We start from the raw sequence: 17,250 nt of genomic DNA on the forward strand, positions 1-17,250 counted from the left end.
CTGACTTTCAACTGGTAATTTAAAAACCATCTGCATAGCAACAATTCTAATGTACTGTTCCAAAACAAATGTGATTTTAATTGCGCCTTCTAAAAGAAATACTATATAAGTAGCTATGCTAAGAACTGTCCATTTGATGGGATGTTTCCCATTTAAGGCAAAATTCTTTCCTCTGAGTTGAGATTTTTAAAACTCTGCCTTCACACAATTGATATTTGCTATTCATTGCATATAGATAGGTTGGCACAATTCCTATTTAGAGTAACATATTTTCATGACATTATCCAATCCATTTTTTCACAATGCCTTTCATGAGACTTTAAGTCGCCCTCAAGATAGTTTGCAGCAAATTATACAACTTTTGCCTTGAAGCCTTAAATTGCAAGTGGGTGGAGGCTTTGACATCCCTGATTCTAGCCGACGGGGTATTGGAAGCTAAGAAAAGCAAATCTTCATTGGAGGTATGCCCCAGGAAAAGTTGTCCATGTGTCCATGGATGGTCCCATACTCTTGTTTACATGGGCCACACTCATCAGACTCAGTTAGTAAGAGGGGAGAAGGAAGAGGGGACATGAAGTTGAGGGGGGGTTAGGAGATATGTTATAGGCAATCCAGGGGGAGAGGGTGAGAAGAGAGTGTGGTGCATATGATTAAGATAGACTAATAGATTACATAAACAGACAGACACAAAGATGAACCTGGCTGTCAAACAAAAAATAAAAATATTTGGAAAAACAACATAAAACAAGCACCAAGCCTTAGCAATAAACTTCCAATGTTAATATTTAGAATTTGGCATCCTTTAGTCAACTGGTGTCCTTACAAAAGAATTCTTTTGTAAACCACATTCCTTTGTACTGTGGTATCTCTCTGTGCTCCCCTCATTCTGATTCATAAAAATTCCTTCCCAGTACAGAGGTGTATATCATCAGAACAACTTTCAAAATTATTAGGACCCAAAATCAAGTTCCCTTGAATGATCTTATTCAGGCCCACTTACCCAGGTAGGCCTCTCTTCACTCCTGGATGCCTAGTTTTGGAAATTCATTTATTTGTAATACTGTATCACTTTACAGGTATTGTTAAGAAACATGTGAATCTTATTAATAAGTTATCCAGATGCATAAGGCTTTAAGGACAAGGATATAGGAGATACGTGCTACCATGCACTGACAAAATTAACTCTCTGTAAACACATATAGAAGACCAATCACATAGGGCTCTTGGATTAACTCTTCTCCATGACCAGGCAATGGCAGGACTGTGCTAGGTTTTGGATATCTCTGATTTGAAGCATTTAAGGTTCTTTTATGACCCATCTATTCCGCCTGTGATTTTTTTTTTAGCTTTTCTAGTGTTTCAGAGAAGCACAATCTACATAGAGTTCCTTCTTCACTTGGTATTGTTCTTTCTTAATGCAGAATTCAATTCCATAGACACTTTCTCCTAAAAGCCGTAGTGATGTCTGAAAGACCAGACCTGCTGGAACCAGCTCGGGCTTGCCAGTTGGCGCTTCAGCTGTATTTTGAATTCTACTGACCTGAACCCTAGAGCTCCACTGTGGATGTCTAGAGTACCAGAGTTAGATTTTTCTTCACCTGATTACCACAACCTGAAATTTGGGATTCTAGTTTACAGTATTTGAGGTTTGGGGGTCTGAAACCACTTGAGCCCCATCAGTTGCTCACTGATAACTGACTTTTGTCTCCCAAGCTTCATATCCTACATTACTATGTCTCAGCTACATCTAAACACATGCACAAGGAGCTAGGTACCATGACAGCTGTACATCAAAGACAAAGAAAGAGGCGTATCGTGTCCACCAACAGGGAGAGCGCAGGAAATGGGCAGGTTGAGAGACAGAGCAAGCAGCAGAGACTGTGATCAACCTAAATCCTAAATTTCCTCAGTCCTGGACGGATAAGAAAAGTCATATGAAATGTTTTACCGTTCCATCCTTTTCTCATATAAATATGTATTTATTGTTTATGCATATGTAATATTATTTTAGTTGTTTCAATGTTTTCGTGGTTTGAAATGTTCATACCCCTGCCCCCCAGGCCCTCCCAACACACTTCGTTCCCAGTGTTATGTGTAATCTACTAAGTCCAATTGGTAATTAGTGTTGCACATAGATGTGGGACTTTCCACTGTTTCTTGCCCAACCTCCCGAAGATCACAACCCCAAAGAAAGTGCTTTCCCTTCCGCAGCAGCCGTCAGCTGACAATTCATCTTACTCACTTCCAAAACTTGTTCTTCCAGAGTCTTGGTCCCAAATCTTCTCATGTCTGAAGTTATGACAGCCTTACTCTTACTTGCCTCAGCCAGTGAATGTTCCAGAACTTTCCTTGCTACCTCACCACTATCCTGCTCCTTTCTCTCAAACCAAAAGACCTGCAGTCCTCTGTGTATTGACATGCCTGTTTCTTTCCTTTTCATCTCTCCTAACACATTTCAAAGGCTCTGGATATACACTATTAAACTTTAATTACTGGTGGCTAGTGAAGCTAAGTGCATCCTAATTAGCAAAGAAATACTTCTTTATCTACGTATTTTATTTCCTTCGAATTTTCCATCCAAAGCTGGGGATGTACCTCAGTGCCAGAGGACTTGCCCACCATGTGCAAAGCCCTGGTTCTGATTCTCAGCCCACAATGTAAGAGTCAAACGTAAAGATTAATATCCCATGACTTGAGGTGACCCTCTGTCCCTGCCCTTGTGCTCTTAGACAGCTAGGTCAATTTATAGCAAGCTCCTATCTGGTCCAGTTTCTAGGATCATCATGAAAGTTAACATGGAACAAGAGGGAAGCACAATGCAGACATGCAGGTAATGTGCAAGCAAAATGGAGCATGGAGAACACTGCTAGAAACTTCCTCCCAGGGAGACGGAAATGGGGCACGCCCTCACCTCGGGATTCGTGGAACTCCAAAGTGACGTGAGCATCAAATCCAAGGCTGAAGTAATTATTGAAGACATTCAGAGGAAGCTGCAAGGATGGACAAATCTGACAATGTTAACAGCCAACCCAGACCCAACACCCTATCTCTGAGGCAGCCTGTGGGACACAGGTGAGCCACTCGGAAGAGAGTGTTTATACATAAGATACAGGGACTCTTGAATTAACTCATTAGTGAAAGCTCAAATCAAAAGTTCCTACAAACCCAAATCATAAAGCATACAGGGAGTAAGGAACACAGCTACAAATTACTAACTAAGGGCCATTCTTGTGCACGGTGCAATGACGTTGTTAAAGCTAAGGGGTGCTCATCTGTAACAGATATAAAGAGATTGATTCCACGTGAGTTTAGAAAATAAATTCCATTTCTAGATCCAGTCTAATTTCCTTAATCAATGTGTGATTTTTTTCAAGAGCTTTATATCCAGTACATAAATACTGCAGCCTAAAATAGCAATTCACATGTACTCGATTTTTAAAGGTCTTTATTGTTTTCACAAAACTTATATAAAAAAGAAAGCAGTAAGAACCATTTTATTCAGCCACTGCTGATACCAAAAGGAAACAACAACAATATATTATATATTTCGTACGTGTGTGTGTGTGTGTGTGTACGTGAGTGTGTGTGCGTGCATGTGTGCGTGCGTGTGTGTGTGTGTGTGTGTGTGTGTGTGTGTGTGTAATGTGTAATGTGTAATGTAGAATTCAGATTCCCACTTAACTGGTTAAACATGTACCTTTAATATGACATCAGTAACAACTGTACAGGGCACATATAAGCTATAATGCTCTCCTATTCTCGGAGTCCCTGACTTTTATTCTGAACTAGCAAGAAGAATTACTGTGAAGCCAGAGAGCACAGATTGAAATTGCAAACATGACATCATCTAAAAGCTTCAGTTCAATACTAGAGCAACCAGAAAAGCACATAGAAAGTTCAAGAAAAAAACAAACCTGATTACCTTACATTTTTTTCCCATGGTTCAGAATGCAAGGTAAATGCTAAGTTAAAAAGAGGCAATGTTCCCAGATAGTCTCAAGTTTATGTCCCAAACTGAATTGTACCCTTTTGTTATTAAGAATGCATGTTGAAAACTTCAATATTTCAAAATTCATTTATTAGAGTGTGTAATATACTTCTTACTGATTAGAAAGATTTCCTGCTAAGCTGAAGAGAGAACATTGTCCCATTAAAACAGATGACAGGGGTAGACTGCCTTAATTTCTGTCTCTTGTGGAAAGAAAGGAGGACCTCCACAATTGAAGCCCCTCAGTTTGAGCCTTGATGGTTCAGAGGCTGTGTCAGCCCTGAGAAGCAATTTCAACAAGCTACAGAGCAGAGAGAAACTCAGGATACATACCAATGCCAAAACCATGTCTAACTCTCTTGGCTTTGTATTTGAGAATATCCAGTCCCTGCACTTAAACGAAACCCCAGCCCCTGTAAAGATAGCATGGTGTTCGTGCCAAAAACACAGAAACATTCTACCATTTATATTATTTTGGCTACAATTCTAACCCATGTCTTAGCAGCCACTGATAGCTAAAGAAAACATCTGGACACAATTCCCTAAGTAATATTCCAATTTAGACTGTTTTTAAGGTATTCACATTTTTCCAGGAAAATGTGTCCCAATTTTCTACATATCCCCAAACTCCATTCCCAAAGCCCCTTAATTATCTGGATTGACATTCTCTGGCTGCATCAAGAAGTCTTTCCATTTCTCAAGCTTTTGGGAAAGGAGTGAAATTGTAGGCCTCACCAGTCAACAGTTAGCAGAATGGCCTGAAATTTTCCATGTCAGCAGATGGCCACCCTCCTTCTAATTTGGTGGTGTTCTACTCAATCTCAATAAGTCAAAAAAAAAAAAAAACAGTTAAAAGTTTCCCATATGTTTAAACAATGTTCAACTGTGAACTCAAATTCAAGTGAGCAATCCTGATGTCTAATAGATTTATTAATTTCAGGATTGTTAGGTGGAAAAAAAAAACACTGAATAAGAAGAGAGATGTTTAAGCCAAATAAGACATTTGAGTGTCTAGCATAATTGCTCAGCACTATGGTGAACAATGAACTTGTGTTCAGTGGATGGATCCAAACCAGCAAGGGTGTTATTGAAAGGGCAGATGTGGGGTCCCTATCCCTACATTAACTTACTCTGAATCTCTGGAGACTCATAATGTTTATTCTAACAAGCAGAGCAAGGGATTCTTAAACCTACAGAACTATGGGCATGGCATCATGGAAAAAAGACAAGAAGTGATGGGGAGGGGATGCCTACTCAGTGGCATAACCAAGTTACTCAGAGACCAGGGTCACAAATTAGGCTCAGATGCTGAAATGAAGCTGCACTTACAATAATGGCCTTGGCTTGGGTTGAGTAATTTTCACCCTAAAAGCTCAGTCACCAAAAGAAAACACCAAGACAGACTACTTATTTAGGCAAGTCCCAAGTCTATGAGGCAACTGGGTTAGATAATACCAGCTACACAGAAGAGATACTTGATGTCAGGCCAGCAATTGCTAAGGTTTTCCTCCTACTGAAAGGCTGTGTGCCTAATGCTTAGAAACAAATACAAACTCTATCTTCTCATAGGCTGTCTGCATCTAGCTCAAGAGATTAACAGATGTTTACATGCTTTCCCAGTGTGGGGCTGAAGATAGAGAACAGGTCCCATAGTTCTGGAATAAGTATAATATCTAAATCCTGAAGGGTCTGTGGGGAGGAGCCAGGGAGGGAGCTGGTGACAACATGGTTAGCCTTAGGAGCCAGAGTCCCAGAGCTACCCCATGAGCTATCTTCTAGAAGGCAGGGGCCCATGAGTAGCACCCTGGAATGTGTCCCGGTGCACTATCAACAGAAATTTCTTTTTATTTGTATGCATACGTGTGTGTGCACATACATGCGAGTGTCTACAGAGGTCAGAAGAGGGTGCCAGATCCCCTGAAGCTGGAGTACCAGACAACTGTGAAGCAGCCAACATGAGTGCCGGGAACTGAACCCCTGTCCTCTGCAGGATCATTGAGCACTCTTAGCCGAGCCACCTCTCCAGCCCCCAAAGGAAGAGCTGTCTAACCTTACACACGCCATCTTCAAGTTCTTCCGGTGGCAAGTCTGGGTTTCTCTCCACATGGAGGTTCCAGCGATCCAACTGTACAATGGTCCCATCTTCCACCTGGCACAGGATCTTAGAAACAGGCTCATCAGTGTAACCCTAAGGACAGAACACAGACCCTTGCTGTCTGGATCAGAAAGCCCTGCAGCAAGTGCCATAACAAGGCAAGGTGTGGTCAGTCATAGTCCCGCTGCTTTTTTAAAGCATGGAAGTCAGCCAAATACTGGATTTATTTTTATACCAGCCACTTAAAAAGAAAAAAAGGTAAGGCAAGATATAACAAGAATAATAAATCAAACACCCTGATAGGTTAACTCGGCTAAGGGCCAAATTGGTGTCTGCTATGGATCTGTCATATGAAGCCAACATGAAGATCCTTGTCATACGAAACAGATGTCAAGCAAGAACCTAATACTGGGCTTGGGGAGTTAGCAGTGAACATTTATTATTTTTTAAGAATATCTGAATTTATTCTCCCACTATTTCACACACCTACATACTGTATTTTGATCATATCCACCCCTATTACCCTGCTACCCATTTTCATGACTTCTGACCCCTTCCTCCTCCCAACTAGCCCTCTCCAGCTCCCACATCTTCTTTTTAATGGTCCACTGAGCTTAACTGGAATTTCCTGGTTGAGCGTGAATGTGGGGTCATTAACTGTGGCTTGAGCTATTTACCAGGGGCTACACCACTGAAGAGAAATTGCTGACCCCAGCAGCTTTTCATGCCAATAGCTCCTGGGCTGGCATCTTGCTGTCTTGTGACTTCTTTTAGTTTAGTACAAGAAGATAAATATATACATGAAAGGGCCAATTAGCAGCAGCTTCCCTCATACCTTCCAGAGAATGGTACCCAATGGGAGAGACAATCAAGATACCAGTCTCATTGAAGCTACAATAAGGATCGTCAGAAAACCTCCACGTTCAAAAGAAGTCGTGACTGTCTCAAAGGATAGGTCTTAAATCTAAAGCAAATTTGCCATTATGGTCAGGGCTAAGGGTCAGGATGAACGCAGACTCGAAGGATTGTTTCACATGACCACTTGAGGCTGACCCGTTGGCAGTCCTCTGGTGGATACTTCAACACTCACACTATCTGTGTACTAACCATGTGTTTCCCTCACACTCAACCCCCTCCTCCCTGGAGGATTCTAAGTCTGAGGTAAAGAAATGACAAAGAAACAGGGAATCTGAGTCCCACTTCTAACGTGTCCCTCTGACAGCAGCAGCTTACAGCTCTAGGAGAGAGCACAGAGTTAATCTGCAGGTCTGGTCTGTTCCTCCATGTTAGGAGCAGCTACCTCTAGTTCTTACCCCGCCCCAGTTGAGCGTCCGAGCCAGGTCATTCCCAGTCCCCAGTGGAAGCACCCCCACAGGAGGCTGTGGGCTCAGCTGCAGCTCGTCCAGGATGGAGAGGATCCAGCCCACCTACAGACAAATTGGGGGCCAGAAGAGAGAAGAGAAAGACAATAAGTCACCAGGAAGGAACTTGAGGAGGTCGGAAAGGTCAGAATGCTTAAAACATGTATTTAATACAGTGGTCAGACAACAGAAAGCCTTCAAGTGCTTTCAAAATGGTCAACCCCTAAATAGGAAAAAGGCCACTTATGTATGGTTTATTATATAAGCAAATTGGGGCTCATACATCTGTATGTTTAGCTAGAAATACACTTTAAAATTTAGAAGAATTGAAGGTCATTTGGATGGTGCAATATAATAGAGCATCAAAGAGAATACAAAACTCAGATTCAGACTAAATTCCACTGCAGCTCGTACAGACTGCAGAAGCTTGATTAAACTGCGTAACTTTATGGAGATTAATTTATCTGATTTTCATAATGAGATAATGAGACCCACTTCACAGGGCTGTATGCAGCTTAAATTGCAATGCATACAAAGGCTGTAACCTGGTCTATGACCAATACAGGCACTCATTACATGGTCACCCTCCACAGCATCATTTTGGAAATTCATAGTGTTTCCCTAATTGTCCCTAAAATCTCTTTAACGATTCACTATGAAGACATAACTATGCCTGACCTAATGTCTAACATAAATCTAGACAGAAAGCATATCCTTTCACACTAGAATCAGATGCCCTGCTTAATCTTTGTCCTAGAAGAAAAGATGCTTTGAATATAGCCATATTACAATTTAAACAAACAGCTCCTAAGCTGTGTGTAGCAAAAAGAAACTCACAAGTCTTTATGATGTCACACGGACCCACATTCCATAGGTCTCCCTAATAATTTTCAACTATGGCTTACATAATGGAAGTAAAAATGACAAATGCCAAGAAGAGATTATGTTAAAGGTGATAGCTTTTAAGTTCCTGTTGCTTATCAATCCATTTTGCCTTGAATTTAGGCAAAAAAAAAGAAAAAAATTCCTGCTATAAGCAACATGATTCTTGGTCTATTCTTCTCTGATAGGTGAACTTTATCATCTTAACGTTCCATTCAAGAGCTCAGCAAAACAGTGACATGTTTTATTCTATACTTGTATGTGTGTCGTGTTTTTTTTTTAAATAACATACTAGCAGTGCACTTAATGAGCACTACCAACTATGTGCACAACAGAGCACAGCCACTAAAATAATGAGATTAATGAGCCAGGTTATGCTGGGTAAAACAAAATGGCTGCCCTCAGAGTTCAGGCTAACAGAAGACGGTTATGCCGATTGCAATCTCCATGCTATCCCCGAGCAACATCACATTATTAAACTTCAAAAATGTCAGAGTGAAGCCACTACGGTATGTCAACATAAAAAGACGCCATAAGACAGCTTAATTTTAGTTTCCACTTTGTAAGACAGTTGAACGATTGAGTGGCATTAGCGTCGCATCATTTATACATGAACTGCCGCTCATAATGAGGTAATACTAACACCAGCTAGTGAAGCCAGCCTTTTCAGTGCCGCAGAGGAATAAGTCTGTATAAAGAGGTGGGCATAGCAAGGCCTGCCAACACAGGCCTACTGTTCCAAACTTCTCAGGAGGCTGAGGAAGGAGGATAGTGAGTGAGGCTAACCTAGGCAATTTGTAAAACCCTATCTCGGGACAAAAAAAATTAAAGAGGTGAATGGGATGTAGCTCAATGGGAAATCTCCTGCTGATATGCCCCAAGACATAGCTAGGTTTCATTCCTAGTACCACAAAACTACTAACTAAATCGATAATACCAAACCTAGTACTGGAAATGGCCTGTCTATCTTAGAGGCAAAAATATGTGTTTTTTGACATCTCTGGATGTAGAGAAAGCTCCAAAATTCACTCCATGGGATCCACTTCAAACACAGATCTTTCTAAGTGCTAAAAGCCATTCCTGGACCATCCTTGGATTCCGACCTGGATTTCTTTAGCTCTTCTTGCTTATACAGTACCTGTCAAGTGAGCCAGGTGCTAAGTCACTTCCCATGGCTGTGCCACACACCGTTCCAGTGCTAATGAAAACACAGCTAAGCATGGAGAAAGCTGAAACTACTGGGAAACTGTAGGAAGCATGTGGGAGGTCATAGAAAGGTCACAAGTATCCAGAATGCTAAATGCAGATGCACACAGTACTGAGAGAAACCAGACCAGATCTGCAGACATGCAGTAGACTCAGAATCTAATTCAACAACCCATCCAGGGATGAATAATGGATGCTTTCCCCACAAACTTCTCTGAGAGGAGGTCACTCGTCCTCTTTCTTTTTTTTTCCATATTTAAGTGACTGTTCTTATTTTAGTTTGCCTGTATCTCTCTTTCCTTGGGAAGATAGTTATATTAGTTCATCCTTACAACATCTGATCTTACTGTAAACACAGCATTAGCAGAGCAAAGAGGTGAGAAAGATATCTTGCCCATCAACAAAACGAAGGTTGTTAAAGGGCTTGGAGCCATAGAGGAATCCAGTTTGCTGTCTAATAGTGAGGGATGAAAACATCCCCCTGCTGGTAAGAGGCTGTACTGTCACCAGTGCTCTCTAGGCAGAGGGAAAGATGGTTGGGACAGACAGAGTACAGATGACCACTGCCTTGAGGCCATGGCCCTGGGACTGTAACTTTGTATGTCTGGAAGAACCTGAGAAAGCCTCTGTCTGGTAACTAGGCCAATCTCCCACTAACCCAGGGATGTCTTTCTAGCATGGAAGCTTTCACTACCTACAGCAGACACAGTTCCAGTCTGATAAGTCTTAAAATACTCTGCAAGGAAATGAAACAGAGATAGAAAGTGAAAAATCAAACAACCGCCTCTGAACATGAGCCTACAAAGAAAAACTCTAAATCACTTGAAGGCTCACACCAAAAGGGATGAAAAAGCAAGAGGATTAGCTGCCAAGAAAGGAGTCCTGTGACTTCCTGTGATGAATATGGCAGCTGCCAATCAAACCTTCCTATGCTTAGCTGCTGTCTTGCTTTCTAAAAGAGGTTCTCAAGGGATGAGTTTTGTCTGCACTCAGCTCCACACAGAGCCTTGGGACTTTGAGGATTTCATGCACTCATCTTCAAGGACAAAGTATATTTCTTAGACTTTCACACAAAGATGTCTTTACATACAAACTGGATTTGAATTTGTGTACTATGTATGTGGATGTACCTGTTTGTGTCTGTGCATGCATATGTGTGTACGTGTGCATGCGTGCATTTCAATCTCCTTAGTTCACTGATCCAACAGTTTCCCCTGACTCTGAGCAGACCATCTTGTATTTCATTGTTATTGACAATGAAATGGCATCATATGACTTTTAAAACACTTCCATTGCTTTGATTTTTCTCATGGGCACCCACTGTTTCACAGATGGTGCTTTGACTGAGTTGGATTAGTGTCTTCTCTTGGAGCAGTCCCAAAGAGTCATCGCTACTCAACATCCAGCTGCCCAAAAGGCAGCACTGTAGTGGGGCAGAAGGCACAGGACCCAGAAGGAGACACTGGCATTGGAACCAAGCTCCCATGGGTACCAAGTGAGTGAATCATTCACTAACTATATCCCTTCCTCTTCTGTAAAGTGAAGAGTAGCGGTGCCTGCTTGTCAGTGTCATTTTCTCTACTAAATGTACAGACCTTGCTTTGCACATGCCTGACAAGTAAGAAACACAAACTACCATTAGCTGCAGCACCCCACTGTATTTTTCTCCCCATCCCCTTACTTCACCAGTGAAGGTCATCTCCTAAAAAGCAATGTGCCATCTTCCCACTGCTATGCTTGAAGAAAGATCAGCCTTAAACCTGAAACTCAGCCTCACCCTTGCCTGTCTTCACACCAAGGACTCTTGTCTTTTAGACACCATAAATAATACCAGCAGCCAAACTTTCCTGCAACCGAAAGAGGCCATCAAAAAGAGACGGACACAAACATGTCACCATAGCAGGAGAAACGAGGCATCATGGGTAACATCCTACGCGCTTGTCCTTATGAAAGCAAAACAGAAGTACGTAGAGGATCTGCAGGCCCCAAAGTTGTCGGGGTGTGGAGAGCTCTACCTCCCAGGTTGTTATCAGAGAAGCTTAAACTTCCCACGACTCCAGATTTCAGACTACAGGCTCTCAAATAGGTTATCTGTTTCATCAGGCTTTAATGTCCCCTCAAATTATCAGTGCCAGTCCACTAGCCTCCATCCAATTGTTTCCCCCCACCAGTAACGAAAGTTATACTGATTGAACCAAAACATTCCCAGCTTTCCGTCCTGCCCTTTCCTCATTAGGAGCAGCAGGCTGACAGCTTGAGAAAGCTGAGTCCTCCTGCTTTGCCTCCTGCCTGAGCAGGCACAGTGCTGCAGCAGCAGCTGGCCAATGCTGCCACCACCTGCCTGTGCTCAGCTCTAGCTGTCTCAGAAGGACACCGAGTAATATTTGCCTTCCGAGGTGCGCTGACATTGGACATGGCTGAGGAGTGTGGATGACCGTGCACTGACATTTCCCTCTAACAGAATAGGCAGAAAAGAATGAAGGCCACATCGGTGGAGAGTGACAGCCACATCCCTCCACTCTCAAAAAAAAGAGCAAGGCACAACAGTGGACTCTGACAGGTAGAGTCATCTCTAGCCCTCTGTACCTAGAGGTTCTGTATCAATGACTTAAATCACTGCTAAAGTTTCTAAGCAAACATTCACGTGTACATTGTAGGTGCGTGTTTTCTTCTTGTCACTGTTCCCTTAAAATGAAGCTATTTCCATAGCATAAGGGGCAGTGTCTAAAGACAGTTTGAGGTGTATACAAGAATGCATGTAGGTCCCCCTAGAGACGTTATGTCATTTTATACAAAGGACTGTGCATCAGTCAAGCTGGTATCTATAACGGGTCTTGAAACAAGTCACACACAGATGCCAAGGAAGAAACAGACTATCATTTTCCTTTTAATGCTTTATAGATTTAATTTTTAATTTAGGAATTTTATAACTTACCACGAAGTCTGAAGAAACATGATTATCATTAAATTTGAAAAAAAATAAAGACAAAAATGAAGTATAGATTGTGGACATCTATCCACTCCCCACTACTGATGAATCCATGCAGAGGACACAGCACGTGCTTTCTCATGGGAGGGTAAAATACAGAAGGGAAGGCAGAAGCTAAAAGAGCAGAGGGCTTCACATGATCAACCAGGCCCTGCCATGGTCTTGTCTAACTTGTCCTTCTTGTATAATTTCTGCCCTGCACTCCTACCCATTCAGGAATAGGGGCCATCTACCACTCTTAACCTAGGAAAGCCAAATGAACAGGAAGTGTGAAATGAAGGGCAAATGTCAATTTAACTGAAGATTTCTAGCAAGACACTAGAAGAGCTAAAGTGAGCTGGATGGTCTCATCTAGTTTCTCCAAGTCAGAACCCACATGGACAGAAGTCACAGGTTATTCCACAAGGAACTATAGTAGGAGTGCCTGTGGCAGAAGTGGCTGAGTCCACTGGCTCGTCTACATATGAGCAGGGTAAGAAGCACTGGATGTTTGGCAGTGCAGTATAACCAAGAAAGAAGGTATCTATGTACAGCTTTGCCAAGGAGTGATTCTTTCTAATAATTCTATCATTCTAAGCATGAACATTTCAAAAAGCTTGTGCATTATCTGGGTTTTATTTCAGCACAAGGATCAAAGAGGGAACCACATCACCTGACACCTGTGCCTGTGTGCCTCTGACTTGGGCAAGCTAGGTGCAAAAAGACCACACTTGTACTACCTAGCAACAAAGCCACTGGCCACTGAATGGCAGATTGAAACCGGATGGCTGCATACCTACAGCATCAGTCAGACTTCAAGGGCACCGCAAATAGCACATAAAATAGCTCACAGTAAGTTATACCTTGCATGCTGGGATGTTTTCTATAAACAGCAAGGGAAACAGGAAACAAAATTTGCCACTACTTTTCAATTTTCCTCTTAAAAAATGCCTTCTAGAGAAAGTCAAGGTAAAAATGTGGTTTCATCATAATGTCCCTGGACAGCAGACGTCTAAACTACTACACCACTGACTTTGAGGAACCTTAGATGTCGCAGTAGTTGTCTTTGAAGATCTAATGATGCCACAGAAGTAGTAGAAAAGCCACATCTTCCATACCCAGTTCCAAGTGCATTTTGGTAGGAGAGATCACTCCATCTACCCCTTTGGATGCCTTGTTAATATAAAAACAAAATAACTGATATTGAAGCCTAAAACCTTTTCTCCAAAATAATACATTTCTACATATTACAGAATATGCCACATACTTCACGTGGTTTATATGTGAGGAGCAGCTACCGCCAAAAACATTCCTTCTGTGACTCCTCCTTGAGTGTCATTGCTCTGGCAGTATCCAGTGATGTGCTCCCTAATGGAAGGCTGCATACCTCGTGTCAAATGTGTGCCCAGCAAGCTGGTGAATTACACTCCACTTGCTTAAAGCTTGTAGCCCCCCCCCCAGCCCCTAGTCACTAGGCTGTCTCTCTGCATTAATTCTGCCTCCATGCAAAATACAAAGTCTCACATTCCAGAGGTTGTAGGGAGGGCTCCGCAACTACGAACACTGGCTGCTCTTCTGGAGACCCAAGGCTCAACTCCTAGCACCCACATGGTGGCTGACAACTGTTGCAGGGGATCTAATGCTGTCTTCTGGCTTCTTCCATCACCAGGTCTCGTTGAGAGGTCCGCATACAGGCAAAATCCTCATACACATAAAAATCTTTGAAAATCTTAAAACTCCACATTCCAAACTAGCAATCACAGGCGATACACATTTCAGAAACCTGTCTTCACAGATGCCTCGATTTAACATGGAAGAATTAAGTAAAATCAAGTTTCTTGAAGGTGGACAGTTAAAAGGTTTTACCCTTGCTGATAGAACAACAGATGGTAACAGTGAAAAGAACGACGAGCCTGTGAAGTGTTCCAGCTCCAGGCACATTGCTCTCAGTTAGACACGACAACTGCCCCGAGCACAAATAACTCATGTATTTGTGAACTCCATGAAACAACATGACAAGTGAAGTCAGGAACACAGATAAAGTTCCTAAGAGGAAAAGGAACCCGGCACATAGACAGCCTTGTATAGTGGTCGTTAACTGTGGTGTGTATGATGAGGAGACAGAAGAAAGGACCAGACTGGAAACAGCAGAGGAAGCAAGTCAGCTATGTATCAGAGGGGCAGGTGACAGACAAACAGCACCAAAAAGTTCACAGACAGGGAATTCTGCGAATAAATCTGTCTCTTAGCAGTTCCTCACAACATGACTGAGTTCCACTTACCACTCTGGGTTTTTTGTTTGTTTGTTTAGTTAATTTGGTTGGGTTTCCCCCATTGAAATTGCTTTTTGGAAGACACCATTGTTTCCTGGTCTCAAATGGTGGCTAATCCTCCCAGTGGCTTCTTAAAATTCAGCATCCGCCTGTGCCTTGAAACCTATTTTCTGTTTATTTTCTTGACAGATCAAACTTTTAACTTTCCATTCTATTATTTTTCAGTTTTCTTTGGGGCTTTAGCTCAAGCTCCATGACTGTCTCACAAGTGCTGGGCTTGACTTCCTTCCTGTTGGGTAAGTACTGGAATCCCATCCTTCAAAATATTTACCTGACCTTAGAGAAGGCTCCAGTACTGCATGACCTAACACTGTACTTCTTGGACTACGTGTCTGCCTAGTAGATAAAACAAAGGGGTGAGGAGGATAAGGGGTCCCAGCAGGGGGTGGACACTTGGGGAGGGGATGGGGGATGGGAGGCACTTAGTCAGTAAGTATCTGCAGCTTAGGAATAAAAAGTAAGCTATGCATATGGATTTGAGTTTAAAAAAAAAAACCTTTGAGTCCAGGTCAACAGACATGTCAGGGTCTACCTAGTTGGCACTGAAACTTAAAGAAGAATGTGAGAGGTTGAAGTCATAAAGGAAGGTAAAATAGCTTGTGAGGTAAGGAAGGCAACTGTAGCTAAGATCCATAATGAGTCTTGCCTTTCATTAAATGATCATTCTGGGAGCTGATGACACCACAAAGAATATTCTTTATACTCGCCAAAGGAGTCTTCTGGATATAATTCTTAATATAGGAAGCTCGTAAAATTCTATTAGAGTGTTGGAACTTGGTAAATGATCGCACGACCTCACTCTGGCATGAATGCTTTGAAGTCACAGAGGAGAGCAAAGGTTTCCCCGTGACTCTCCTTTGTCTCCACTCACTCTTGCCATGGTGAGTCACAGCCATCAGAACTCCCCCTCTCTGAGGTGGCTCATTAACTAAAACCCCTTTCCCTGAAACAATCCATAAAGCTTGCAAATACAACTCTAACATTCCCCTGACTTTCTGCTTAGGAGCTGACCACGAAAGCTCTGTCCTACCTCCATCTGGCAGTAGATCAAAGACCCACATGCAAAAGGGGTCCTGCCCCCACGCCTGGGAGGAATGAATGCTTCAGCCAGTCCAAGAAGGATCTATACTGGGCATGCACCTTCTTCTTCCGCATACCTAAGCAGAAGAGTGATTCGTTTTCCCTGGACCTTTATGTCCTCGAACTGAAGCACTTGAATTAAATTAATTCGATATGATTTTCTCCGTTTGCTTATCATCTATTCTGGACATCAGCTGTGACCCTTAGAGTAGAAAGAAAAGGGACCACGTTGTTTTGACTCCTACGCTAGCACAGGCCCAAACATATCTCTGTAAATCCTGTAACCACTGCAGATTTAGCAGGCATTATGGGAGGAAATCCATAACTGAATACACTTTGGAAAAGACAGGATGGTTTTGTTATCTACTGCTGTGAAAGAAGGCATGACCGAAAGCAACTCAGAGAGGTAAAGGTTTATTTAGCTTACACAACTCAATCACAGTCCATCACTGAGGGAAACCATAGCAGGAACTCAAAGAGGGCAGGCAGTAACTGGTGGTTAGACCAAGGAGGAGTACTTACTTACTGGGAGTAAGCTTACTGGCTTACTCAAGTGGCTTACTCAGCACGCTTTCTTAAGCAACCCAGGATCACATGGGGGTCAGCGAGGGAGTGGCACCATCCACAATGGGCTAGGCTTCCCCACATCAATCATTCATCAAGACAGTATCTCACATACTTGTCTACATTCTGATGTAGGTATTTTCTTCCCAGTTATGTCTAGGTTTGTGTCAAGTTGATGAAAACCAACCAGCACACAGGCTTTAAAAACAACATGGCTTTTTTCCTTTATGCTACAGGACTTTATAAAAAATTCTACAAGCTCATAATTGTAAATAAAGCCTGAAGAAGAGTAGACACTATTTTCTCAACTAGTATGTTCCACCAAGCAAGGGCCAAACAGCCACTGGTCTTCTCTATTGCAGTTTTGTTCATCAGCACATAATGTGTATACATTAGCATATATTGTACATCCAGTGTTGTGTCCAGGTTATGAAAGGAGATTCTGTTGCTGTCTTAGAGAATAAAGCATCATAATTAGAGAACTTAAGGGAAAACCAAAGATGGGCCATTACACAACCTGAGATTCTGTAATGTCAAACTCCAAACCCAGAAGAAAGTGCACAGGTAACAGAGTCTTCCTTGACTTTTCTTCACCTTTGCTAAATGCATGATGACAGAGGCCAAGGGGAGATATAAGTGAGACATGATAAACACGGATTCCATACTTTCCTTACAAATAACACAGACGAGGGACTGGGGAGATGACTCAGTAGTCACAATGCTTGCTGCGTCAGCATTAGGACCTGAATTGAAACCCCAATTCCCACTTAAAA

At 42.3% G+C, this 17,250-nt stretch overlaps 1 protein-coding gene across 4 annotated transcripts in view; it reads right to left on the minus strand.

Moving 5' to 3' along the window:
- Dgki (diacylglycerol kinase iota) overlaps window positions 1-17,250 on the minus strand; it is a 429,274-nt gene that overhangs the window by 167,748 nt on the left and 244,276 nt on the right. For all 4 annotated transcript variants that reach the window (XM_028768387.1, XM_028768388.1, XM_028768386.1 and 1 more), the window contains 3 exons: window positions 7,397-7,510; window positions 6,039-6,176; window positions 2,912-2,990 (listed from right to left, as the gene is read on the minus strand). In XM_028768387.1, the coding sequence (XP_028624220.1) occupies window positions 2,912-2,990; window positions 6,039-6,176; window positions 7,397-7,510 (331 nt within the window). The remainder of the gene's footprint in view (window positions 1-2,911; window positions 2,991-6,038; window positions 6,177-7,396; window positions 7,511-17,250) is intronic.

Source organism: Grammomys surdaster, unplaced genomic scaffold, assembly GCF_004785775.1.
Source record: "Grammomys surdaster isolate TR1022 unplaced genomic scaffold, NIH_TR_1.0 186, whole genome shotgun sequence".
Lineage (NCBI taxonomy): Eukaryota > Metazoa > Chordata > Mammalia > Rodentia > Muridae > Grammomys > Grammomys surdaster.